The sequence below is a fragment of the Callorhinus ursinus genome, unplaced genomic scaffold (genome assembly GCF_003265705.2).
Source record: "Callorhinus ursinus isolate GAN/ISIS: 27379988/994484 unplaced genomic scaffold, GSC_fseal_2.0 scaffold114, whole genome shotgun sequence".
Classification (NCBI taxonomy): Eukaryota; Metazoa; Chordata; class Mammalia; order Carnivora; family Otariidae; genus Callorhinus; species Callorhinus ursinus.
In genome coordinates, this window is record NW_027397176.1 from 870,066 (window position 1) to 897,864 (window position 27,799).

At 50.4% G+C, this 27,799-nt stretch overlaps 2 protein-coding genes across 9 annotated transcripts in view; one reads left to right on the forward strand and one right to left on the reverse strand.

The window, feature by feature from the left end:
* The window catches only part of FAM168B (family with sequence similarity 168 member B), a 44,020-nt gene extending 39,195 nt beyond the window's left edge, over positions 1 to 4,825 (forward strand). For both annotated transcript variants that reach the window (XM_073889679.1, XM_025858022.2), the window contains exon 6: positions 250 to 4,825. The gene's annotated coding sequence lies outside the window, so the exon portion shown is untranslated. The remainder of the gene's footprint in view (positions 1 to 249) is intronic.
* Positions 4,826 to 4,913: 88 nt separating this feature from the next.
* The window catches only part of ARHGEF4 (Rho guanine nucleotide exchange factor 4), a 246,065-nt gene continuing 223,179 nt past the window's right edge, over positions 4,914 to 27,799 (reverse strand). For 3 of the 7 annotated variants that reach the window (XM_073889674.1, XM_025855342.2, XM_073889673.1), the window contains 9 exons: positions 19,324 to 19,503; positions 18,087 to 18,263; positions 17,826 to 18,005; positions 15,893 to 16,125; positions 15,441 to 15,570; positions 9,141 to 9,272; positions 8,123 to 8,366; positions 7,286 to 7,363; positions 4,914 to 6,740 (listed from right to left, as the gene is read on the reverse strand). In XM_073889674.1, the coding sequence (XP_073745775.1) occupies positions 6,589 to 6,740; positions 7,286 to 7,363; positions 8,123 to 8,366; positions 9,141 to 9,272; positions 15,441 to 15,570; positions 15,893 to 16,125; positions 17,826 to 18,005; positions 18,087 to 18,263; positions 19,324 to 19,503 (1,506 nt within the window). In that variant the 3' untranslated portion in view covers positions 4,914 to 6,588. Of the gene's footprint in view, positions 6,741 to 7,285; positions 7,364 to 8,122; positions 8,367 to 9,140; positions 9,273 to 15,440; positions 15,571 to 15,892; positions 16,126 to 17,825; positions 18,006 to 18,086; positions 18,264 to 19,323; positions 19,504 to 23,858; positions 24,121 to 27,799 lie in introns of those variants that run through there. The other 4 variants (XM_073889678.1, XM_073889677.1, XM_073889676.1 and 1 more) reach the window with 3 other exon arrangements.

Below are 27,799 nucleotides of genomic sequence, written 5' to 3' on the forward strand. Positions count from 1 at the left end.
TATACACTATAGACTTTGTTCCTTTCCTCTTGCATGCTCTAATCTCCTACTGCCTTCTGCAGGAAATAGGATTCTAGTTGTAACTGGAAGTCTCTCTGAGTCCACGGAACCAGGAGCAGTGGCCTCTCCTGCTGCTGCCCTTTCTGGTCCTGGTGGATTTCGTCCTCCTTGAGTTGAATGAAACACCTCCTTTTTGGAGCAACGGTGCCAGAGGCACTCTTTGTTGACTGTGTCTTTCTTCCCCGCCAGGTTTGAGGATGGAGCTGTGCAGTCACATCATGGAGGTTCCACAGCTGGTGCTGCAGGCCTCGCGCCTCCAACCCGGACTTTCTTCTTAATGCTCTCTACACTTAGCTAAACACTACTATGGCCCAGCCCAGCAGGTCCCAGCACCATTAGTCTCCAACTAACTCTGTGGGTTGGTCTTAAAGCAAATCCTGTTTTGTGGGCTGCCTGGCAATTTTTTAGCTAACTGTAATGATTAAAAGGGAGTATTAATCTATTCTGAATCATACCTAGTTGAATGCATGTTTAAAAAAACACAAAAACAAAGCTTGCTCAATCTACCTGCAGTGACTGATGCAAAACCATCATATGCAAAACCCAAAGGAATGGAAAAGCATTTTATAACTTGTATCACTAATGCACTGTTGTAATGTATGCAGAGTCTTAAAGTTAAAAGTGTTAAAGTGAATTTCTTCATAGAGTATCTGAAATCCCTTAGATGATGATTCTTCAGCCTTTGGGGTTGAGGTGGATTGCCAGTTGGTAATGTGGACTTTTGAGTTTTCAGCCATCTGTTTCTTTCACAATGACTGCACGGCAAAGGGAGAGAGTTACGGGGACAGGGAGAGTGCAGGGAGAGCCACCACTGCCGGGGACGCAGCCAGCTTACTGGACATCCCTATCTTGCCATTTAGTCTTGCGGGGCGTTGTGGTATGGACATTCTTAAAGATCATCATGAAAGTGTAGTGTGTGTGGCCAGTATAGCTAGGGGCAAGAGGTGGTCTGTGTATCAGCAAAGCAATTTTCTCTGCCATTTAAGTTTTCATTACAAGCGTCTTACAGATAGAGATGAAGTTTTCTGTATCTTTACTGGAAAAGTCCTATGTAGAACTAAATTATTTTCCTGGGATGGAAGACTTGTGAAGGAGAAACAGCCACACTTGTAGGAGGTATTGGCTTCTCCTTTATTTAGCACAGAAAACCATTCCTCCCGCCCCGCCCCAAGAAATGTTTCAGTCCACTGAAAACATAGATAGGCATTGCTGTTCTCACCGCACTCCCCATCACCCTCCTCGCCAAAGAAGGGCAAAGATTTCAGCTGTCTGTTATGAAGAAAGTTGTATATTTAAGAACTATTAAAAGGGAACAAAACTTTATTTGAAGTTGTTTCTTGTAGATGGGCAGGGCTGTGGCTGTGTTTGGACCCATCCACTTGCTAGGGACTTGTCATCTTCTCAGAAAATTTGGAGGCTGCTCCTGGAGATGGGTCTGTGAAGATGTGAGGGAAGGGCTGGTGCCTCTTGTCTGTGAGCCTTGTCTGCCATGTCTTGTAGCTGAGGGCTCTTAGCACAAAGCAGGTATGGACAGCAAAGGGCGAGGCAGCATCAGAATGCATTTGCCTGCCAGGATTTATTTGGAAAGGATTTTGTGTTTAAAGTCTGAATATTGTACATAAGAAATGAAGAGGATTTTTTTGCCTAAATGTGCCCAACTTGTATCGATGGGAGTGTGTGTCTGTTCAGAGAGGGGGTGGGAGGGTGAGGGTTTTGTTCCCTTTCAGCAGTCTGTCAGGTGGGCGTGGGGTATGCTCCTGTTCACCCCATCATTGTTTCAAGTGTTGTGGGCTTTGGTGGGGGAGGGGACCCTGCCCCTACATCTCTGGCAGCTAGGTCAGGACTCTGGCACTGGTTTGGCATTCGGCCCCATTTGGTGAGTAGGACACCTGACCCCTGAGCCTTTGGTAACCTTATTTTTTGTAGTAAGTACCCCATAATTTTTTTTTTCACATTTTATAAGAAGTTTAGGAATATTTTTGCATGGATCATTGTAAACAGAAAATTCCTTATTCCTAATGTTTATTAACATAGTGTGCTTACTGATAAGTACTTTAAATTGCTTCATTAGCACTTAACTCACATGTGTTTGTCAGTGTGTGTGTGTGTGTGTGTGTGTGAACCATTTACTTCAGGCACATGTTTTGTGTCCACTTCTTCAACTCTTTGTTGGTAATTCCATCTGTATAGTAGATGGTTTGTAATAAATATCTGATAGGTTCTAAGGGTTCCAGGGCTGAACTGACCAAGTAAAAGGAAAGTCAGTTTCCCCAGTTTAGTGTAATAGATTAAGAGAAAATACAATTTTAATGTATGCTTTAGTAAAGCCCTAAACATCAAAATGGGTGCACACATGCACATAGACACACACACACACACAAAACTACGTGTAAGGGGGTGGAGTTATTTGAATTGAGGCAAGATAGAAGTTATATAGGATGCTTCATTGGGCTTGCTTGAGACATGGCACACACAGGGTGAGCGTTTTCACAAGCACTGAATTAAATGGTGTTTTTGAGAGCAAGAAGGGTGGGTTGCATTTTGCCCCCTTTTATATCAGCTTCATAAACACTTTCCCCCTTATAATTTTTTTTAATCTTTTTTTCCTTTTATGAAGGTGAGTTTTGGGAGACTTTATCAAATACTTTTGCATTATGGAATACATCTCTGGAAATCTTCAATTTTGAACCTATCAGGGCATCAACTATCAAATATAATGAAAGGTAGATCTTGCCTAGCAGGTAAGAATCTGGACATACGAATAGTAGCAAAACTATCATAGGTTGTAATTTTAACAGCATTTAATTCCAGTAAAATTAATTAAGGAATAGACTTCTGTTATAAATTTGCATAATTTGATATCCCAAGCATAATAATGGAACATTCAGAGAAACTTTGCCTTTCTTTTTGTATGTGACATTCCTAATTTGAGAGTCTTTCGGCTGAATTATGGTTCTTTCAGAAGTGGAGATAGGCAAGTGAAGGACCTAATTCCTCTAAACATGAACGTCATCATGGGTATTAAAAAAAAAAATTGTTCTGCAGCCTCTCTGCTAAGGTTTAGGAGGTCTCTTTGCTTATGGAAATTTTGTTAGGATCTGGGCTAGGTGACTTGAGTGTTTAGTGAAGAGCATTGGTCCCATCAGCTTGCTGCCTCTGTGAAGTGAAGCCAACATCACGGCCAGGGCCATTCATGGTGATAGGGATGGAGGCCGGGCGCTTCCAGAACCTTTTATGTATCGTGTTAAATCTTTTCAGAACATTCTTGTTGGTGTGGTTATTAGGCCAACCAGTTGCTGTTCTGTGACTCTTTTTCTTGAGTGCTATGCAAATGCAGTATTTATAGGACATGAGGGAGGTCTTGAGCCTCCAACCTGGGCACCTGGTTGGCAGGCATCTTGCCCTTCCCACGCTGGGCATACAGTGCGTTGCTCCATCTGGTGGCACCATCACTTCTATAATGAGAGGAAATACATTCTTAAGGCACTTTGGCTATGCTGCTATATGGCACATGGGTTTCTGTGAGTGTGCCTGCCAGCCGGTGGTGAAAGGTGGCACATGCCAACCACATCAACATTGGGGCCCACTTCCAAAAGGAAATCCAGACTTTTTCAGTTCTTGGAAACAGTTGGAAACAGTATTTCCCTGACCAGTTGGGCCACCTTCTCCCTATCTGGCAATTAATGGCTGGATACCCCATTCATTGCCAACCGACAGGACAGGATGCCTGTCTGACCCCTCAGCAGGCTCATGGGCAGTTTTAAGGCTGAGTGGCTTGAGGGCGGGGGGCAGCTTCCGGTTCTTCTCTCTGGTGCTTTCTAAGGGTGGGTGGGGGTGTCTCTATAGAGGAGTGTGGTTGGCTCAGGGGAAGGGCAGACTGCTTAGCTCCTCTCTAGCACATCTCAAGTGTTTGTGTTTTTTCCCTGAGCTGTTTATTACTCAGCCTGAGCTTTCTGAAGGTGCATCAGACTTTTTTGAACAGACTTGCAGATGACCTGCTGCAGAGGAGGGTCTGATCTTTTTGGGTTGAAAGTTGCAAAGTTGATGTTACATGTTTTAGAGGATTTGTCTCCTCCCCCCACCCCTAGCATGCAGCCCACCCACCCCCCCATTCATTTGAAGAACAGAAAACCCTAGGGATAACCTTATTTGAATCCCCAGGACTAAAGTTCACTTACTTGGGACAGGGAGACAGAGGAGAGGCAGGTGTCTGTTCAGGAAGCCTGCAGAGGGCTTCAGGAGACCCGCACTCCCAGGGCTGGTGTGTTGGAGATGACAGGTGTCTCTCGTTTGGGCCTCCTGAGCCTTGTAAGTATCCCACGGGCCCTTGTGCAGACTAGTGGTCAGTAAAATAGGCTCTGCTGGACTCCTGGCAGGGTTGCTGTGATGGAGGAGAGGCCCCAAGGAGCCACATGGGCTGTGACTGACTAGGAAATGGTTCCTTTTTTTTTTTTTTAATGATTTTTAAATACTGTTTTTTTAGACCGTTCTTTTGGTACTTTTTTTAAGCTTAAGTCAGCGTTGTCTTCCAGTGTTAAAGGCATCTCTCACCTCTGCATTGAACTTACGGTGTCAATCAATACAAAGGAATGGAACATCCATCCTGAGCCAGTTCCATTATGTGTAAATTCATACTATTTTAATTTTTTATGCAATCTGATGAGTAGATGAGCTCAGATTTAAAATTCTTAAAAGCACGTTTATTGTAACAAGAATTGTTATGTATTAATACTGCAGTTTTCAATAAAGATTGACTTGTGTTGCATGTTGTGATTTTTTAAAAAATTTTTTCCCCTGTAGGTTTTATCTCGAGGTGGCATGGCCTGGCTGGGAAGTGGTATAGATTCTTTCAAGTTAGGAAATCCAGGGTTTGGGGACAGAGGACCTTGTGGTGCTCAGCCCCGGTGACCTTGTGTGGCACCGACATCTCAGTGTGTAAGGGTGTGTGGAGGCAGCAGGTTGTGGGGACTCTTTCCCCCGGGGGAAGGGGAGGGAAGCTGGCCCTGTTCCTCTTCTGGTCCTGTGGCCTGGCTCATCCTGGGAGGACGCATTCTCCATTTCGCTGAGGAGGATGCTAAGATTCAGAAAGATTGCAGACTTCCTGTTCCCCAAATTGACATTTGCCAACTTCAGCTAAACATCGAACTCGGGGAGCAGCCAGGGAAGCTTCCAGGCCTGAATAGGTTGGAGGAGCCACACCAGGACAGCTCCCAGGCCACACATTGTCCTCCCAGCTCCTTCTGAGCTTCTGAAATACTTCCCCCATCACCTTTGCTTCTGTCCACCAAAGCTCTGAGGGCATGGTCTGCAGCTAAGTGAGCTCCCGCCACACTGGGTGATGCTGGACTCTTCCTTTCTGTTGAAGGAATGGAAGGCCCAGGGCAGAGACAGGTATAAGAGGTACAGGAAGGATGGGGCATGCAAAGAAGAAAATACACAGACACAAATGGAAAAACAAGGGCTGGCAGCCAGGTTATTTTTCATAAGTTTCTTTATGAAATTAAATGTGGTTTCTGGCTTGGAGAAGGTATAGTGCAAGAGTGACTGACTGTACATGCTGCTGAATTCCCGTGGGCCAGAGGGGCAGCTCAGTGTTCCACACCCACAAGCCAGGTCCCGGCTCTACTCATGGGGAACCCTTCTCAGTGGGACGTGGGCTTCCCTCTAACTCACATGTCCACCGGCCTCTGGGTTGGTGGGTCAGTCCTTGATGCTGGGCCACAGAATTCAGTCCTTATGGCTTCTCACGCTCACTTAGGGTAAGGCAATCTTTCTGTGTCACTGATAACAATTCTTTTTCCCCATTGTTAGAAAAACAGCACAATCCAAACAAAAAAACCGGGACCAGGTTCTGGAGTCAACCCACAACTGCATGTGGGCTGGTCACAGACCCTGTCGGAAGTATTCAGTGACTATGGTTTTGTTTTCTTTTCCACTATAAACAAACACATCACAAGTGAGGAAGGGTGTCCAGCAGCCAGGAGTGCCTAGAGGGGCTGGGAGGCAAAAATGAGTTGGCTCTGGGCCAGACATTTTTGTGCAGAGAATTCTGGTTCCCAACCTCCAGGGATGCAAGTTGCCTGGCACCACCAGCTGGGGACTGGGAGCCTGAGGGACAATTGGAGGGCAGAGGGGCACAGAGCCCAACTTTGCAGGGGCTAAAGGCAGATGGTCCCCTGCCCAGAGGAAACAGGAGGAGGGATGATCAGATGTCCAGAGAAGAGGGTTCAGAGCGGCCAGTCTTCTACACACTGGCCTGGCCAGTGGCTCCCAGGAGGACCCATAGAGATCCAGAGGGTGGCAGGAGGCTCACCGCTGTGGGCCCCTGCCCCTCCAGCTGGTGTCTTCAGTGCACCAGTAGTGGGGAGGAATCCACGAATGGGGCACCGAGCAGCTCCCTCGCTCAGTCCGTAACTTTCAGTGTGCGTGACCAGCAGAGGAGGCCACATGCGGTGAGCCTCGGGGAGAAAAAGCTGGAGGCCCACTGGCAGGGCAGGTCCAGACAGTGCTGTCGGATGGGGAGCTGGTTCACTTGCGGAAGGGTGTCAGCCGGCTAATGCTGTGCCAGAAGGTGGACGGCTTCCGCTTGGGCTCTGCCAGTACCAAGACCTGTTGCTGGGGCAGGCTGGCGGGCAGTGCTGGGTGCTTCTGGCGTGCCAGGTAGTAGGGCCGGCTGAGGGCTGGGCAGAGGAAAGCAGGGATCATAGGTGCCTAGGGAGCCAGGTGGCACAGGGCATAGCGGCAGCCTCTGTTCGGGAGGGGGGTGGGATAGGGCCTGTCCCACGGGAGGGAACTGCCTTCCTATGGGGCCCACCACACCTAGTGGACTGGGCCACCTGCTAGCCTGCAGAGATGGTGTGGGGCCCTGGAGCTCCTCCATGGAACAGGCTGCATGCCAGGCATTTAACATCTCTGTAGGAATGGGGATATGAGCTCCTTGCCAGGTGACTGAAAAGGCCTCCCAGAAATCCTGCCTGGGGAGGTGCACTTCCACTAATGCTCCTGCTCTGGGGTACCCAAGGGAATTGAGAGCAAAATCAACTGCACACTGATGAAAGCTTTGTTACCAGCGGCCTCAACACCAATCTTTGGGAACAATTACCTGCAAAGGGCAGTGGGCAGCAGGTGGGCCCCAGGAGCTAGCTGCCTTTGGGGGGTCAGAGAAGAGTTTGATCATGGCTAGGGCCAGGCTGCTATGGAAGGCAGCAGGGAACCGTCTGCTTACCTTTGGGCTTCCCAGTGGCCTGCTGCTTGCTGGCATTCAGCATGGCCTGCTTTCTCTGCAGCTCGGTGATGGAGAAGCCTGGGAGGGAGGGCCACAAATGAGACCTCTGCTTACCTTGAGGAGTTGGCTGCCTTTTCTCCTCCCCCACCTCCCCAGCCAATATTCCTCTTGCCCTGTGTCTCCTGGCATCTGTGTGGTCCTCTGTGTACCCTGCACCTCCCACAGGACCTGGGATCCCATCATGCTGCAGATGTTCGGCATCCTGCTCAGCCAGCCTGCCTTGACCAACCAGGCAGAGGAGATGTGCAAGGGCCCTCCCCACATCCTTGCTCTATCCCATCTCTCACCCTGACCCAACCCCTGATGTATCTAGCATCTAGTGTCCTTTCTCTGCACTGTGGCTTTCCCAGACCAAGAGCCAATCTGGTCACTCTTGAGCATGATGCCGAGGGGCCCATGGAGAGGAGAAGAATGCAGTGGGAAGGTGCCTTGCTTATGTTAGGGTGGGGGAGGCTTCTCACAGCCAGTGCCTAAATCCTACTTGAATGCTTTGTGTTGGAAAGAGGCTTCACTGGGTCTCTGCAACTGAGCAGAGGGCCCCCACCTTAGGAAGTGTGCATGCATATGTGAGTGTTCTGGAAGCAAACCCCCAATAGGCCAGGAGACCCATGCCCTGGGGCTGAAATGAAGAGGTGCCCTGGAGCCTTGCCAAAACCTGAGGTCCTTAGGCGGTGGGACATGCTGTCTCAAGTCTCAAGGTTCTCCTGACCTTGTGTTCAGGGGTTAGGAGGGCTGGGTGGGCCCTCACATTGGAGCAAGGCTGATGGCGTCTCGCACCTGTCTCCTGGTCCAGCCGCACCTGCTCCCTCTCCCTGGCGAAGGCCTTGAGCCAGCGCTGCTTCTGCTCAGGCTTCCTGGCACACAGCAGGTGACTCTCTCCTGTGGTGCCGCATAGCAGCCGGAAAGCATTCTTGACACTCACGTGGAGATCTCTGTCTTTTCCATCCTCCAGATCCACCACCTCCAGTCTGTCCATATCCACTCGGCCCTTATAGTACAGCACATCCCGGCGGAGAAGGTCCTGCCAGAGACTCTGTGAGCTCCTGGCCAATCCTGCTTGTCGGGTCCCTCCCAGGCCTCTGAACCACTCTCCTGACCATGTTTTCACCCCACACCCTGCAATTGGAAGGGCCAGTGAGCTGCTCACCCACTTTCCCAGCAGATGGTGGGTTCATGAGGGCAGAGTGAGTGTGGTGTGGCCCACAGCTGTGTGCTGAAGCCATGATGCAGGAGCCTCACTCCTTCAGTGAAGGAGCTGGCCTTCAGTTACTGACTGGCCTGGAGGGTCTTTAGGGTACCCATAGTCTCATGGGGAGGCAGCCATGGAAACAGTGGCCCAGGGCCCACCCTGCATGATAGAGAAGAGTACCAGGCCTACCAGGCTGGGCCCAGGGCCAGGAGCCAGGCAGGCTCCCTTGACAGAGCCACCTGGGCCATGTGTTGAGAGGAGTAGAAGCTACAGCAAAGAAGCAGTGGGAGCAAGGACCCCAGGGCTCAGGGGGAGCTGAGGTTTGCAGGGACAGGAGAGGTGGCTTTAGAAGCAAGCAGGGGCTAGGTCAAGCAGGAAGGTATTCTCAACAACACTGGGCCCTGGTCAGACCACCATGGTCCTTGGGCTATTTGGCTCCCTCTGCAGAGAATCACCCTCAAAGGGCCTGTTCCACTGAAGGTCCCCAGGAAAAGGAGCCACCTGTGTGTGGCTCCTTTTCTTTGGCAGTTACTCCCAGTCCTCGGCTTCACCCACTCTACTCCTGCTCTAAATGGCTCATCCAGCAGGGCACAGCAATTCTGGTACCTTCTTGCAGTAGATGAGCTGATGGTCAAAGAGAAAAAACATCCTCTGCTGGCTCTTGGCTTGTGGCTGTGTAACACGAGTCAGCTCCCCAGAGTAGATGAGTTCTGAGCTCCTGACCAGGAGATCTTCCCCCTGGGATACCCCAAGGAGAGCCGTGAGCTGAGTGCACCCAACATTGGAAGCCCTCTCCACTGGGCACTGCCTCCTGCCTCCATCATGGGGTTGGGCGGGCTCCCCACTGGCCTGGCCTGCTTGTGGCCCCCACTGGCAAGTAGTAAGCAGCAGGCCACTGAGGGAGGGGTTGCTCTTGAAGCTCAAGGAAGTGGTGGAGGCTGTTGGGTGGGGGGGTAGTGAAAAGGTCATCTGACCTACAAGTTGGTTGTCTGCAAAATGGGGCCACGAGGCAGCCAGTGGCATGTGCACTTGAAATGTGGCCAATCCCTGCTGAGATGTTATGTAAGTAAAATAACACCAAATTTGAAGACTAACTAAAATAAAGAATGTGAAATATTTCACTAATGATTTTATGTTCAGTACACACTGAAATGATACGTTGGATATTCTGAGTTAAATAAAACATTATTAAAATTAATTTCACTTCCAGGACAAACAAAAACTAAAAGAATTTGTGAACACGAAACCAGCCCTACAGAAATATTGAAACGGGGTCCTCTAAGCGAGGAAAGAGCTAAAAGTAACATAGACCAGAAAGGAACAGAGACAATATACAGTAACAGTCACCTTACAGGCAATATGATGGCACTAAATCCATATCTTTCAATAGTTACTCTGAATGTAACAGGGTATCATATTGGATAAAAAAAAACAAGACCCATCGATATGCTGTCTGCAAGAGACATTTTAGACCCAAAGACACCTCCAGATTGAAAGTAAGGGGGTAGAAAACCATTTACCATGCTAATGGATACCAAAAGAAAGCTGGGGTGGCAATCCTTATATCAGACAAATTAGATTTTAAACCAAAAACTATAATAAGAGATGAGGAAGACACGACATCATACTTAAAGGGTCTATCCAACAAGAAGATCTAACAATTTTAAATATCTATGCCCCTAGGTGCGCCTGGGTGGCTCAGTTGTTGGGCATCTGCCTTCGGCTTGGGTCATGGTCCCAGGGTCCTGGGATCCAGCCCCGCATTGGGCTCCCTGCTCCTCGGGAGGCCTGCTTCTCCCTCTCCCACTCCCCCTGTTTGTGTTCTCTCTCTCTCTGTGTCTGTCACTGTCAAATAAAGAAATAAAATCTTTTTAAAAAAAGAGAAAATAAATAAATAAATAAATAAATAAATAAATAAATAAATATCCATGCCCCTAACATGGGAGCAGCCAATTATATAAACCAATTAATAACAAAATCAAAGAAACACATCGACAACAATACAATAATATAGGGGACTCTAACACCCACCCCTCACTGAAATGGACACATCATCTAAGCCAAATATCAACAAGGAAATAAAAGCTTGAAATGATACACTGGACCAGACGGACTTCACAGATATATACAGAACATTCCATCCCAAAGCAACAGAATACACATTCTTCTCTAGAGCACATGGAACATTCTCCAGAATAGATCCCATCCTGGGTCACAAATCAGGTCTCAACTGGTACCAAAAGTTTGGGATCATTCCCAGCCTATTTTCGGACCACAATGCTTTGAAACTAGAACTCAACCACAAGAGGAAAGTTGGAAAGAACTCAAATACATGGAGGCTAAAGAGCATCCTACTAAAGAATGAATGAGTCAACCAGGAAATTAAAGAAGAATTACAAAAATTCACGGAAACCAATAAAAATGAAAACACAACTGTTCAAAATCTTTGGGATGCAGCAAAGGTGGTCCTAAGAGGAAAGTATATAGCAATACAAGCCTTTCTCAAGAAACAAGAAAGGTCTCAAATACACAACCTAAGACCTACACCTAAAGGAGCTGGAGAAAGAACAGCAAATAAAGCCTAAACCCAGCAGGAGAAGAGAAATAATAAAGATCAAAGCAGAAATCAATGAAATAGAAACCAAAAGAACAGTAGAATAGATCAACAAAACTAGGAGCTGGTTTTTTGAAAGAATTAATAAGATTGATAAACCCCTGGCCAGACTTATCAAAAAGAAAAGAGAAACGACCCAAATAAATAAAATCATGAATGAAAGGGGAGAGATCACAACCAACACCAAAGAAATACAAACAATGATAAGAACCTATTATGAGCAACTATATGCCAGCAAATTAGATAATCTGGGAAGAAATGGATGCATTCCTAGAGATGTATCAACTACCAAAACTGAACCAGGAAGAAATAGAAAACCTGAACAGACCTATAACCACTAAGGAAATTGAGGCAGTTATCAAAAATCTCCCAATAAAAAAGAGCCCAGGGCCAGATGGCTTCCCAGGGGAGTTCTACCAAACATTTCAAGAAGAATTAATACCTATTCTTCTGAAAGTGTTCCAAAAAATAGAAATGGAAGGAAAACTTCCAAACTCTTTTTTTGAGGCCAGCATTGCCTTGATCCCCAAATCAGACAAAGACCCCATCAAAAAGGAGAACTACAGACCAATATCCCTGATGAACATGGATGCAAAAATTCTCACCAAAACACTAGCCAATAGGATCCAACAGTACATTAAAAGGATTATTCACCACGACCAAGTGGGATTTATTCCTGGGCTGCAAGGCTGGTTCAACATCTGCAAATTAATCAGTGTGATACAATACATTAATAAAAGAAAGAACAAGAACCATATGATCATCTCAATAGACGCAGAAAAAGCATTTGACAAAGTACAGCATCCTTTCTTGATTAAGACTCTTCACAGTGTAGGGATAGAGGGTACATACCTCAATATCATAAAAGCCATCTATGAAAAACCTACAGCAAATATCGTTCTCAATGGGGAAAAACTGAGAACTTTCCCCTAAGGTCAGGAACACGACAGGGTTGTCCACTATCACCACTGCTGTTCAACATAATACTAGAAGTCCTAGCCTCAGCAATTAGACAACAAAAAGAAGTAAAAGGCATCCTAATCAGCAAAGAAGAAGTCAAACTCTCTTTTTGCAGATATGATACTTTATGTGGCAAACCCAAAAGACTACACCCCAAAACTGCTAGAACTCATACAGGAATTCAGTCAAGTGGCAGGATATAAAATCAATGCAGAGAAATCAGTGGCATTCCTATACACCAACAACAAGACAGAAGAAAGAGAAATTAAGGAGTCGATCCCATTTACAACTGCGCCCAAAACTGTAAAATACCTAGGAATAAACCTAACCAAAGAGGCAAAGGATCTGCACACAGAAAACTACAGAATACTCATGAAAGAAATTGAGGAAGACACAAAGAAGTGGAAAAACATTCCATGCTCATGGATTGGAAGAATAAATATTGTGAAGATGTCTATGCTACCTAGAGCAATCTACACATTTAATGCAATCCCTATCAAAATACCATCAGCATTTTTCACAGAGTTGGAACAAATAATCCTAAAATTTGTATGGAACCAGAAAAGACCCCGAATAGCCAGAGGAATACTGAAAAAGAAAAGAAAAGCTGGTGGCATCACAATTCCGGACTTCCAGCTCTATTACAAAGCTGTAATCATCAAGACAGTATGGTACTGGCACAAAAACAGACACATAGATCAGTGGAACAGAACAGAGAGCCCAGAAATGGACCCTCAACCCAATGATCAACTAATCTTCAACAAAGCAGGAAAGACTATCCAATGGAAAAAGTCTCTTCAACAAATGGTATGGGGAAAATTGGACAGCCACATGCAGAAGAATGAAACTGGACCATTTCCTTACACCACCCACAAAAATAGACTCAAAATGGTTGAAAGACCTAAATGTGAGACAGGAATCCATCAAAATCCTTGAGGAGAACACAGGCAGCAACCTCTTCGACCTCAGCCACAGCAACTTCTTCCTAGAAACATCGCCAAAGGCAAGGGAAACAAGGGCAAAAACGAACTATTGGGACTTCATCAAGATAAAAAGCTTTTGGGGTGCCTGGGTGGCTCAGTCATTGGGCGTCTGCCTTCGGCTTGGGTCATGATCCCAGGGTCCTGGGATCGAGTCCCACATCGGGCTCCCTCCTCGGAGGGAAGCCTGCTCTCCCTCTCCCACTCCCGCTGCTTGTGTTTCTGCTCTTGCTATTTCTGTCTCTGTCAAATAAATAAATAAATAAATAATTCTTAAAGTAAAAAAAAAAAGATAAAAAGCTTTTGCACAACAACAACAAAAAAAAAAACAGTCAACAAAACCAAAAGACAACGGACAGAATGGGAGAAGATATTTGCAAATGACATATCAGATAAAGCACTAGTATCCAAGATCTACAAAGAACTTATCAAACTGAACACCCAAAGAACAAATAATCCAATCAAGAAATGGGCAGAAGACATGAACAGACATTTCTGCAAAGAAGACATCCAAATGGCCAACAGACACATGAAAAAGTGCTCAATATCACTCGGCAGCAGGGAAATCCAAATCAAAACCTCAGTGAGATACCACCTCACACCAGTCAGAATGGGAAAAATGAAAAAAAATCAGGAAATGATAGATGTTGGCAAGGATGTGGAGAAAGGGGAACCCTCCTTCACTGTTGGTGGGAATGCAAGCTGGTGCAGCCACTCTGGAAAACAGTATGGAGGTTCCTCAAAAAGTTAAAAATAGAGCTACCCTATGACCCAGCAATTGCACTACTAGGTATTTACCCCAAAGATACAAATGTAGTGATCCGAAGGGGCACCTGCACCCCAATGTTTATAGCAGCAATGTCCACAATAGCCAAGCTATGGAAAGAGCCTAGATGTCCATCAACAGATGAATGGATAAAGAAGCTGTGGTATATATATATGTATATATCATATATACACACACACACACACACAATGGAATATTATGCAGCCATCACAAAAAAAGAAATCTTGCCATTTGCAACAATGTGGATGGAACTTAGAGGGTATTATGCTAAGCGAAGTAAGTCTATCAGAGAAAGACAATTATCATATGATCTCACTGATATGTGGAATTTGAGAAACAAGGCAGAGGATCATAGGGGAAGGGAGGGAAAAATGAAACAAGATGAACCAGAGAGGGAGACAAACCATATGAGACTCTTAATCTCAGGAAACAAACTGAGAGCTGCTGAAGTGGTGGGGGGCGGGAGGGATGGGGTGGCTGGGTGATAGACATTGGGGAGGGTATGTGCTATGGTGAGCACTGTGAATTGTGTAAGACTGATGAATCACAGACCTATACCCCTGAAACAAATAATACATTATATGTTAATAAAAATATATATTAAAAAAATTACTGAGCAGAAAAAAAAATTAATTTCACTTGCTTTTTTTTCTGTTTTAAGATGGCCTTTAGAACATATACACTTACTTATGTGACTCCCATGATATTTCGTTCAGTGCTGCGCTCAAGAATAGTTAGACCTGGCTAGAAGTCACCTGGGAACCTTGTCTTTTAGGGGCTAAGGAAGTTTTCTCAGCTAAATGTAGTTAGTACTTGAAGCCCCATCATTAGACTTCAAACTTTCAGGCTAAGCCCTGCCCCCTCCCGGTTCCTCCTGGGAAATGCAAACTTCAGCCAGGAGTTTTTGGCAGCTGTTCAGTTTGGGATAAGTGAATTAAGTAGGGGTTCTTAGCCACGTCTGGGCCTCAGAACCAAGCACCGGGAAAATAAAAAACCCTAAACAAAACAAAGACCACATTGCTCAGCCCCACTACCAGGGATTCTAATTTCCTAGTTCTAGGATGAGGCCCAAGAATCTGTATTTTCATAATATTTATGGCTAGTGGGTGGAGGTGAGAGAACAGAACAGGAAATGTCCCTGTTAGTTCAGGCCTCCGGCGGCTTTAGAAGGCAAGACTGGCAGATACAAGGGGTATGTGCAAGCCAGAAGAATGGAACCAGGAGGCTCTGACCCATGGCAATCCGTTTTTGGTCGTGCTATGGCAGGCCTGAACCCTTCTGTTGGGAGGAGTCCCAATATTTACTAAAACTGGGGGCTGGCCTGTCCTCCTGCTGCGCTGGCCGGCCGCACCAGGAGCGACATCTTATCTCACACATGCTCTACACTCTCGACCACCATGCCTGCAGCTCAGTGCTCGGGTGGGTTGGCCTGGGCAGAGGACCAGCTTTCTTACCACTAGTGCCTGTTTGCCAGCTCCCAGGAGCACGGCTCCCTGCTTCAGCTCCTTCCTAGATTGTTGAGGGGCAGAGCCCCAGTGGTATTTTGTGGGGTGTGGGACCCTCACCTCCCAGTCCTCTATGGAGCTCTGCCACTGAGCAATCTTGTCAATGTTTTCAAGCCTCCGTTTCCGTTCATTGATGAGCTGGGCCACGTTCTTCATGGCATGTAGGGCTGCTTCCACGTCCTTGAAATCCCTGGGGCAGAAGACAGATGGAAGAAGGCCGCACTACGGAGAGCAGAGAGGGGCCCCCTGTGGAGCTGCTTCCCTCTGGGGCTCTGCCCTTGGCCAGTTCTTCACTTGTCAACGCACACCTGGCTGGGCACAGCAGAACCGAATACCCCATTTTTGTCCTGTCCCCTCCTTGCAGCAACAGCATGCGACAGTGGGGCCTGTTTGACTGTGGGCTGCCAGCCAGAGCCTACAGCAGTGGCCACCCACGGCCAGTAGGCGACACCCCGGCTGGCCCCCAGGGCGGAAGAGCCTGGAGCCGCCCTTGCTCCCCCGCGGCCTCCTACCTGTGCTGGGGGTGTGTGTACTTGAGCAGCTCGGCCAGCTGCAGAGGGTACTTGCAGATCTTCTGCACGGGGGTCAGCAGGAAGCCGTCCAGTGAGATGTCGATCATCTTCTGTAGCAGCCGGCAGGCCTCAAAGAAGTACACGTACTTGCTGAGCTTGGCGAGCCGGGACAGCTCCACACAGGCGTTGGGGTGGTTGTTGCAGTACTCTGAGTAGATCTGGAAATCCGCTTGCTGGGGGCACAGCTGGAGGTTAGCATGGGGAGCCCCTGCCCCTCAGGCCACCCAGGCGACTCAGGCACAGCATCGGGAGGGAGCAGGAGCGAGCCTCTGCATTTCCTTCAGGAGCTGGGCTCGGAGGGCCCAGGCTCTGTCTACCCACTTCACTGGGCGCAAACTATGTGGAATTAGGCACAGGGATGTGAGAGACCTGAAAACTCAGGCCTGTGTGTGCCCTGTCGCCACCTAGCTTTCTCAGCAGGGCCCTCAGCAGAGATTCTGACCGTATGTCTTGTTTTTTGGATGAAATCAATGATGCTAATAAGGAAGCATTATAAGGCCAAAAACCAGAGAGACAAGGAAAGAGAGAGAGGAGAGGAGAGAGAGGGAGAGAGGGGGAGTGGCAGGGAGAAAGAGAGGGAGAGAAGGAGTGAAGGAGAAAGAGAAGGAAAGGGAAACAGGGAAAGAGAGGGAGAGGGAGAGAGAGGGAGAGGAGAAAGAGATTAAGAGACATTAAATGGATGCCAGGGTCTATGGCTATGTCCCCTGGATTGTTCTCCTCAGCCCAGTGTCTTGCTTCTCCTTCACAAAACTCTTTCATATCTGAAAGACAGCCACTGCCACTTTGTTCAACACAATGTGACAGATATATCCACATTGTGTGTGTATCATACAGGAGACTCACAGTGCCTTTTTTTTTTTAAGTTCCATCTACCTAGAGCCAGAGAAAGACTGGGTGTACCCTATAGGGACTAGGACTTCATGGACTTAGGTGGGAAAGGAGGGTAACAGCAGTTGGCTGGCTGGCGGGTTGCTGGGATGGTCACACTAGGTAATTTCGATAAAGTGACTGCCCCCCCCCTTCCTGCCCCCATCACAGCTCTGCCTGCTGAATAACTGGCTGCAAATCCCATACTCACTCAGGTGCTCTGACCCACCCCCAGTTCCTGCTCGGAGAGTCTAAGGTCTCCCTTTCCAGTTCTCCTCCTGCCACTGGAGTGGGGGGCCAGGGCCCTTCCAACACCAGGAAGGAACCCACACTGTCCTTCATGGGCCGCATCCTCGGCTCAACCGCACGTGACTGCCACAGGAGAGGGATAGTAACAAGTGCCTTTCTTACCAAGCAAGGCCAGAAGGAGTCCATCTAGCCCAGACCAGGCCCATGAACCTTGGCTAAATTTCAACTGGCATTTAGCGTGGAAGTTAAGCACTGTACATTCCACAAATTCCAGTTTTCTCAGTGTGTGAGGAAGCCGAGAACCTGTTAGGAACAGCTCTGAGGATGCTCAACAGGTAGCCCAGCCCAACTCTGTCTTCTACTTACTCTAGCCCAAGCAAAGCTTTTCAGGCAGATGCCCAGGCACCCCTGCTCCAAGGAGCCTTCTCTGGCTTGGTCAGCCTCCCAAACAAGGAGAGACACTGCTAAAACCGTGTGGGAGCGTGAGGGCAAGGTGGGCAGTAGGGGTGTGGGGCCTGGAAGCTTCTGGGCAAAGAGCAGCAGGTTGCCTGGGCTTTAGCCAGCAGGGTCGACTTTGGAGGGGAGGCAGGCACAGGAGGCAAGGGCGAAGGGTGGCTTTGTGCTGGGGCCAGGGGGACTGTGTGTGTAGCCAGGCGCGGACCCCCAGCAGAGATGGGCAGGGTAGGAGGCCCGCGGACCGGGGAGACAGGGTGCGTGGGTCCTGGGCAGCGGGGTGTCTGCGGCAGGGCGTGCTCACGTGCTCCAGGAAGCAGGCGCCCAGCTCGCTCAGGTGGGGGCGCTCCCTATTGAACCTCTGCTCCAGCGCCTTCACAAACGCCTTCTGGCACCGGTAGATGTCCTCGATGTTCCCGAAGATGGTGCGCAGCTGCTCCTCGCTGAACATGTCGGCGCGCTTGCGACACTGCCTGATGTAGCCCTGCGGCCCGCGGCCCGTCAGGTCTCTCTCCGGACACCCCCGTCCCCCACACCACCATCCGCACCCCCCGCCGGGCCTCACCTCGCAGATGTCGCGCAGGTGCTTGATGTAGTCCCGCTCGGTGCTGAGGATCTCGTTGATGACGTTGGTCCGCATCTGGTCCTTGCTGCTCTGCGCCTCGGCCCCTCCATCCGCGGCTCCGCCGTCCCCGGTCCGCAAGGCCTCGTCGTCGGCGGGCTCGTCCTGGTTCACCCGCAGCTGCAGGCAGCGCGCGGCTGGTCAGCGCCCCTCAGGTCAGCCCCCGCCGAAGCTCAGCGCCCCGCGACCGGCACGCGGCGGCAGCGGGGAACGGAGGCTCGGAGGACGTGTAGACCGGGCAGCCCCTTTCCCCCAGCACCCGAGACTGCGCCTGCCCCTCTGAAGGCACGGCTCCTCCTTGTCTCCCTTCTCCTCTCGCTCCTGGGCTGATTCTGAACTCAGTGCTGGGAGCGGAGCAGATGCTCTCTTGGGGTTCGGACCCAGTGCCTGCTCACACGGGGCCGGCCCTCTAGGGGCTGTGACAGAAGAGGATGGGTGACAGGGCCTTTCTGGCTCCTCTCTGACCTGTAAATAGGACAGGCTAGAGGTGGAGAGTGGGCAGTTTATCCACAGGGTTTGGGGCAGCAGAAGCAACGAACCCCAAGGTCTGGGATATCTCCTCCCCACTGCCCTCTGCCTGGCCTTTGAGAAAGCACCATGATTCCTTCCTAGGAGACCAAAGGCTGCCACAGGTAGGCTCTGGGTCCCCTTCCCGTGAGCTCTTGTGCTAATGACTTAACTTGTCCATGCCTCAGTTTTCCCAGGTGTAAGGGGCTGTTCCCAGCTCCCAGGGCATTGTGAAAGTTATAATTGAGATGCCCGTCCAAATTTTCTGCATGGGGTTTAGTAAATGCCCAGTGCTGAGTTGTTTGTGGTGATGGAATTCTAACAGGCAGATTCCCCCTGGAGGAATGCACACACCATCATTTCTGACCCGTTCCTTTCTGGACACTGAGGGCACCCTGGAGGGAGGGGTGGGAGCAGGCAGGAGTTGGTGATGGCTCTGCAGGAGGAGGAAGGCTGTGTCACAACTATGGCTGGCCTTCTGGACACCTCGCTCCCCATCTCCAACCCACAGTCTTGCAGTCCCAGCACAGCCCTGAGGGTGGGGGCAGGCGGGGGGCGGGGGGATGTCCATGCCCAGCACCTCAGACCCCAGAGCAGTTTCAGGTCTGCACGTCTGAGCAGAGCCACTTGGCTCCTAATGGGCACAGGAGAAGCACACAGGCTGGTGCCATACCCGCACAAAGCTGGCTGGAAACCAGCCCTCGCCGTCAGCAACACGACCCCACCACCACTCTCTGTTGGTGGCATCCATTACTTCGATGACATCCCCAGCTTTGAAGCCCAGTTCCTGGTCATCCATGGTGACATGGTCCCAGAGTGCTTCAGCACAGACCACACTGCCATCACTGATGAGCTGTGGAGAGAGCCACAGATAGCAGATCAGTGGGGAAGGCTGTCATGGACCTCCTCATGGGTCAGGGTGCTCTGCCCTCTGCCCTCCATCCCTCAGCAGCCCTGCAAAGAGGGGATCCTGACTCATGTTACAGAGGAGTGAACAGAGGCTCCCTCTGAGCCCGTCACTCTTCAGGGGACAGGACTATGCCCTGGGCATGTCTAGACTGGCAGGGCTCGTGATGAAGCCTGAAGTGAACTTGAGCACTAGAATCCTGGTGAGCCACAGAATCTGAGAGGCAAGTGTGTTGCTCACTCCCCTGCACAGGGCACACCTTCCTCCCACCCCACTGGACCAGTGAGTCACTTACTACTCTCAGCTTCATTTACCATCTCTGCTCTGCTCTGGGAGGCTGGGGCTGAGCACAGCAGGCTGCATTTCTTCTGTGCTAGCTACCCCGTTAGGTTCTCCCAATGTGGCACTGGAGGGGACCACAAGGCCAGAGGGAGAAGGGGCTTACTCCCTCCCACTGGCTTTCTGTGGACTTGCATTACCTGTGAGGTCACCTGGCAAGCACCAGCGCCACTCCTCCTAGGTATGGGGTGGGGTGGGGTGGGGGGGCGCCCATCCATCACAGTAGCTAGACCTGGTTTGCCGTGTTTTTCTGAACACTTGCGGAACCAGTCTCATGGCCCTCCCCCACCACCCCAACCTGCACTAGCTGAGCAGCACCTAGCCTCAGACTTCTAGGTCCCAAGGCCCACAGGATCCTCAGCTTTAATTATTCCAACCTCTTTACTTTATTCCCTAGCTCTAGGAGAGGTAGGTACATCTTGCAGCTGCTATCTCTGTAATAGATACCTCAGGATTGTTCTTGTGCACTTGGTTATGGGGTCAGGCACTTTATATCTGGCTCACAAGTCTTTATAGTAATTTCTCTCTGCTGAAATAATTTGGTGTGTTTCCTTCCTCCCACATGGTCATGAACCTTACATCAGAAGGGATGCTCCCCTGCCCTGAGGGGCAGGGAGATAGGACTCCCTCCCTCCCCCATACCCCAGGCAGCCCTTGTGCTTAGAGCTCCATTTGCTGTTGGGCTGATGCCTGCTTTCCTGTAATGTGGGCTCAGTTTCTGCTCTATGAATAATGAATGGCTCTGGGGCTTAGGACAAGAGGAGGGGTTGGTTGGGGGCTATACAAGATGTGAGATCCAGGGGCACCTGGGTGGCTCAGTCGTTAAGCGTCTGCCTTTGGCTCAGGTCATGATCCCAGGGTCCTGGGATCGAGTCCCGCATCAGGCTCCCTGCTCAGCGGGAAGCCCGCTTCTCCCTCTCCCACTCCCCCTGCTTGTGTTCCCTCTCTAGCTGTGTCTCTCTCTGTCAAATAAATAAATAAATCTTTAAAAAAAAAAAAGAGGTGAGATCCACGTCTGCTGGGACCAAGTGTTGGCTCTGCAGGGTGGCTCTTTGGCAGTCAAGGCCTCAGAGCATCAACCAGTCAGGCCCTTTGCAACCAACTATTTCCTCCTCTGAACTGCTTGCCTCTGCTCCCACTCGTGCGTGTGAATCCTTCCTTGGTTTCAGGTCCAGTGGGGCCTTCTCTGGGTACTCCCAGCACAGTGTGTGTGCTGTTCCTCAGACTGAAATAGGAACCAGAACAGGGCTGCAACAGGACTGTCTGGATCTCCTGCTGAGAGTTCCAGTAGCTAAGGGGTCTCCCCCAGGCCCTGAATGGGCAGGGTGAAAGGTGGGGTAGGCCACCTGGATACCAGAGCCCACTCAGGCTGGAACCTTCCTCCAGGGTAGGGCCTGAGCAAGCACATTCAGAAACCTCCAGTTCGTGTTTTCTGGGGATGAAACCTGCTTTAAACACTGATGAAACCACTCCTCCGAATGATCTACAGCCGATGTGTATACCTATTCTCCCATGCAAAGCCATTCAGGGTCTGCAGGTTCCTGGTGCCCACCCAGGGGCCCTGGACACCAAGCAGTGGGTTATTCCTGGGGGGCTGCATGCCTCCTCAAGGGACCGTTGAACTCAGCCCAGCTAAAAAGACCTACTACAGGCATGTCCTCTTCTGCAGGAAGGCCTGGCCCCCAGGATCAAGACCTCCTGTCTGCAATCCAAACAAAATGAGGCAAGAGGACTCAGAGAGGCCACATGAAGGTGCCTGCTATACCTAGGGAGCAGGCACTAGATTAGGCACGCTCCACACAAGCAGGCTACCACCTCTAGCCTTGGAGGATCTTGCCTGAAGACAAGGAAGAAGCAGACTACTCAAGGGTGGGGTGGGTGAGCCATGTGGGCTGCAGGTGAATGTCCTCTTTCAGGGACAGTGATCACAGGTGAGCAGATACATCAGGACAGAAGATGTGTGTGACCAAGGGTGAGTGTGAGCATAAGGACAGAGGGTGTGTATGACCTCAGGCAAGTGTGTGCATCACAATGGAGGGAATGTGTGACTACAGGCTATCTGGGTAGTTTTGATCCTTGAGAGGTGCATGTCCTGAGACTCCCTCTTCCTGCACAAACCCCGACATGCACCTGCCAACACACATTTATACACTCGCTACGGGGATGCTACACTCTGATCACCTGAGAACAGTATGCCACACTGCAGGTGAATGCCGTCCACCCTCAGTTCACACCAGCTGCACATGCAGGTCTCCAGGACAGCGTGGAAGCTGCCTTTCACTGTTGGAGCCCAGGCAGGGAGGACGTAATGCAGACATACTCCACACAGCCCCGCTTCCCGCCATTTCCCTGCCCAGGTCGTTCCCTACTAATATTATCCAGATCAGGTGTCTCCTCCTAACCCCGGGTTCTCTCAAATGAGCCCTGAGCAAAGCCCCTCTTGTATGGGCCAGTGCCTCCTCCCGCCGCTTTCCTCTGCCAGCCTTGCAGAGAGCGGGGATCCTACACAGGTGGTTTCCTCTATAGCTGCAGAGGTAGGGCTTCCCAGAGAGACCATGGTTCCTGACACCTTTATGGACAAGCCCCGACACCTGCCTTGTCCAGTCAGCCATAAGCCCTTTTTGGTAGTGGGGGTGGCCACCTTTGTCACTTCCTTGTCCCAGTGCCTTGCTGTGCACAGAAGGTACTCGACAGACATATAGCCATGAGTAATTCCCCCGATCTCCCTGTGCTTTGGTCCCTACTGACGCCCACAGTAACCATGGGCTCTCCCTGGGCCACTAAGCTCCTCTATAGATCTGCAAATGTGAGGCACTCTGTCAAGTTATAGCAATGACATTAACCATTTGTGATGTCACCAAGATAAAATGTAGCTCTAAGAGGTCAGAGAGGCATTCTACCTCCGACAGCCCAGAGGCCACGAGGGCCCACACTGGATGGGTTTCTGGGCAGAGGCCCTTCCTGATGCTCTGTCTGAGGTGCAGCTGCATGGAAGCCCAGATTTAAGTCCAGCAGGCTGAGGGGCAAGGGTTGCAGGCTCTTTCTTGGCCTGGCAGTGGGGAGCAGAAGCTGGTTCTGAGACATGGAATATTTATGTGGAGGCAGTTGGGGAACTGTCCCCATGGAGGGACAGGGGCAGGATCCACTCCTGTACCCCAGAGATTTTGATAGGCTTCAGGAAGCCAGGCCTTGCGTCAGAGTTCCCCCTGATGAGCACCCACTACCTTTCCCACCCTGTCCCATCTCCTGTCTCTCACATATGCAGGATGGTGGAGGATTCCAATCAGATAGTCTGGGAAGGAATGTGGCTCAGCTTCTTTGGGCCCCTGTACAGCAGGGGACAGAGGGTATTCAGAATGCCACCTTCCAGGGGGTGCAGGAGGGGCTCTGCCTGTAGTGGGGGCACGCTGACTGAGACCACTAAGACCTAAAATGGGAAAAGCAACTGCAGATGACATGTGAAGAGGAGCCCACTCATCTTCCCAGACATTTTTCAACCCACACAGAAACGCATGGCCAGTTCCGCTCACACGGCAGTCACATGTACTGTTTCCAGACAACCATAGACAGCCGTGGCCACAGCTGCATCCGCATCCTCAGCTACACAGAGAGACGCGCCATTTTAGACACACGCACGCGCGCGCACACACACACACACACACACACCACGGCACAAAGGACAGATGGAAAGACCCTGTGGCACAAGTGTCATTACGCCCCGAGTCACCTGCGGGGCCGCATCCCCAGGGGGGCGCACACACACAGACCGGGCCTTGGCACATGGGGCTGGCAGGGGAGGCCTCCCCTGGTGGCGTCCGGTGCGGGGTTCACGGGGGCCAGACGGAACCAGCCGCCGCACCTCAGGCCACTGCGGGCTGCGAGCCGCGGCGGGCACCGAGGAGGACGGGGCTGAGAGGGAAGACGCGCGGCGGCCGCAGGAGCCCAGCGCCGGCGCCACTCACCCCTGCGCGGTTTCCCGCGGCGCCCTGCCCGGGCGGTCAGCGGAAGGCCAGCAGGAATATCAGCACGACGTTGATGAGGACCAGGAGCGCCAGCACGCCGAAGACCACCACGCGCTGGGCGCCGGGGGGCAGGTTGCAGCGCAGCAAGGCGCGCAGGGCGCTCCCGGGCGCCGCGGGGCGTCGCCGGGACTGCGGGGCCCTGGCCATGGCGCCCGGCCTCCCGGCTCCGTGCGGCCGAGAGATGCCGCTGCGATAGGGCGGGAGCGGGGCGGCAGGGAGCGCCCGGAGGGGGGCGGAGCCGCCTGCGCTCGCCGGGCCCGGGGCTTCTCCCGCTCAGCCCGCGACGTGCGCGCCGCGTCTCTCAGGTCCCGCAGCCCTATAGCAACGGAGCGGCTGCAGGGGCGGGGGAGCCAGGGCGGGAGGGGTGAGGAGGCTTGGACTTGCGCAGCGCTCTGCCCTGGGCGCTTCCCGGGGTGTGTGTCCGGGGGACCTCAACGCCCCCTCGGCGGTTCTGGCCCACGCTCGGGGCGGGGGTGGGAGGAGGCGCTCGGGGGGGGGGGCGCTGCGGGCCTTCGCAGGTACTGGCGCACCGCGGCCGTGGGGATGGGCCAGCGGTTCTGATTCCTAACACCAAGAGCTGTCTTGGCCTCCACTTCAGAGGAGTAAATGCGGCTCTGAAAGGTCCGGTAATTTGCTCACTCAAAATCTCATGGGTATACAGGGATGGTGGAATCAGGATTTGAACTCAGGACAGACTGACGTCATCCACATCTAGGTGCTCCCTCCAGGTCCTGACTCAGGACCTCTCCTTACTGACCCATCAGAGCAGCGTTTTGTTCCTTTGGGAAAGCAGCTGGCTTCTTCAGCTGCTATTCCCCGCCTCCTCCCAGATTTATTGAAGTATAAGTGACAAATAAAAATTGTATATACTTATACTTAAGGTGTACAATTTGGTGTTTTGAAACAGGTATACATTGTGAAATAATCACCACAATCAGGCTAGTTACCATATTTATCACCTCACACAGTTACCATTTGTGTGTCTATGTGTGGTGACAACTCTTAAGATCTATCCTCTAAGCACCTTTCAAGTGCACAACACAGTATTGTTAACTATGGTCACCATGCTGCAGGTTAGATCTCTAGAACTTACTCATCTTGCAGACACTTTGTATCCCTTTGTCTGACATTTCCTCATTTCTCCCTCCCCCGACTCCAGGCAATCATTGTTCTCCTCTCTGCTTCTATGAGTTTGACTTTTAGCTTATAAATATGAGTAAGATCATGCATTTTTCGTCTTTCTGTGTCTGGCTTATTTCACTTAGCATAATATCCTCCAGGTTCATCCATGATGTCACAAATGGTGGACTTTCCTTTTTTTAAGGCTGAATAATATTCCGTGGTATATGCACCACATTTTCCTTGTCCGTTTCATTCATTCATCAGTGGGCACTTAGGTTGCTTCCATGTCTTTACTACTCTGCATAATGCTGCAGTGAAGATGGGAATGCAGATATCTCTTTGAGATCCTGATCTCATTTCTTTTGGAACACCCAGAAATCCTTTACTCCACGTTGTCACCAACACTATTCCTTTGTCTTTTTAATAATAGGCATTCTAAGACATGTGAAGTGATACCTCATTGTGGTTTTGATTTGCATTTCCTTGATGATTAACAATGTTGAACGATATATCTGTCCATATATCTGTTGGCCATTTGTGTATCTGAGAAATGTCTATTCAGGTGCTTTGTCCATTTTTAAAATGAGTTATTGGGTTTTTTTGCTATTGAGTTGTATGTTACTTATATATTTTTGATATTAATCCTTTATCAGATATATGGTTTGCAAATATATTCTCTCATTCCGCAGGTTGCCTTTTCACTCTGATGACGGTTTCCTTCACTGTACAGAAGCTTATAGTTTGGTGTAGTCCCACTTAACCTATTTTGCTTTTGTTACCTGTGCTTTTGGTATCATATCCAAGAAACCATTGCCCAGACCAGTGTCAAGAAGCTTTTCCCTATTTTCTTCTAGTAGTTTTATGGTTTCAGGTTTTTGCTTTAAGTCTTTAATCCATTTTGAGTTGATTTTTGTGTATATTGTGAGGTAAGGGCCCAGTTTCATTCTTCTGCATGTGGTTCAGCAGCTTTTTAAAAAAATCCTATGTCAGGGGCACCTGGGTGGCTCAGTCGGTTGGGCGTCTGCCTTCGGCTCAAGTCATGATCCCAGGGTTCTGGGTTCAAGCCCCACGTTGCCCTGCTCAGCGGGGAGTCTGCTTCTTCCTTTCTCTCTGCCCCTTCCTCTGCTGGTGCTCGTGCATGCTCTCTCTCAAATAAATAAAATCTTAAAAAAAAAAACCCCAAACCCCATGTCAGCTATGCAGGAGTTTCCACTGTCTTCCAGACAGAGGCTGCAAACTTAACACTGTAAGGATTGAAGCTCATGTGCAGGAGTCTGTCAGTCCATCCACAACAGCGAGCTCTGTCACAGTCACCATGCCATCAGAAGGATGTAGCTGAGGGGGCCGAGGAGACTTAAAAGCAGGTCAGAAGTGAATAGAGATTTCCAGGCTCCATGTTCAACACTGTGCCTCCTGGGGCACGAGTCATGGAATATGTGCAGAGGTGGGTGTTCACATGTGGGTGACTTTGTTTCTGTATGTTCAGGTTTCCATGTGTGGGTCAGTACCACATGCATGTGAGTGAGTACAGATGCGTGCACCAAGGACACCCCCATCCTGCTGAACACCCTAAGCAAATGCTGGGATGTGTGTGCCAGGGGAGGGTCAGGACTATGTCCAGAGAGGCTGGCTGCCTTCCTCAGATCTGAAGGTTCAGCTTAGTCCCATTTGTCTGGTTGTGGGGTAAAAGTCTTCTTTCTGTATCTCTTCAGTTCTTCAGGGAACTAGGCTCAAGACTTGCTCCCTCAAGCTCTCAGAAGGATGGTGAGGGAACAGAAGGCATCAAAAGGCTCCTTGCCACCCCAAATCCCGGGACTCCTCTGGTAAGACCGTGTGACATGCCCTCTGGTAGGGTGTGGCTCAAAAGCCCTGACTTTGGGCCAGATGTTTTATTGTGCCCCTGTGCTTCCAGAGCCATTGGACACCAAGGAAGAAGGGACAGGAAGAAGTTCTGGGAATCCGCTCATCCGCACAGTGCTGAGGACTCTACCTGCCGCTTACTGGCCCCAGGGGCGTGTTTTAAGGCTTCATCCAAGGCCCAGTTCTGGGGTCAGACCTCCCCTGTAGCTGACCAGCCTGGGGCAGAAGAACCTCTGAACCTCTGAACCTGGGCTGGGACCAAAAACTAAGAACTAAGAGGTGTCCTCTGCCCTGCCTGAAAAGAGAACAACGTCTTGCAAAGATACCTCCTCCTTTCAGCCCTCAACTCCAGAAAATATGCTTGGGCTAAGGATACCCTCAGGCCTGACTGCAGGGATAACTGCCCAGCCTAGCAGGGCTTGCTCAGAGCCTTACGAGGCAGGGAGAGGCTGGGAAGAGGGGGAGGAATCAGGCAGACGGGCCCAGGCCTGGGTCACGGGACAAGGCACTAGACGGGGCAATGCTGAAGAAAGAAAGGGATACTTCTAGGTACGGAAGTGAACTCCTGTAGCAGCGCCTGGACAAGCATGAGGTGCAATGAACGTGATGCTGTGTCCTTTCTCACTCTTGTCAGGGCACATACATGCCCTGCCTCCCTCCGACCCCGATAGTCCTGAATTCCAGGGCCTGGGATATTACCGGACACAAACGAAATACTCAGTGGATATGTCACAGACATACAACACACACATCCACACACCACACTCAGACCCTTCTTGTGCATGCAGGTATGGGCACATGCACTCACTTCTTCTGTACCCAGAATACAAAAATGCTTCACTGTTCTCCCCTGTGTCTACTGCTCTTTGGGCCAGATGGTTTGAGCTCCCTTCTGCTTG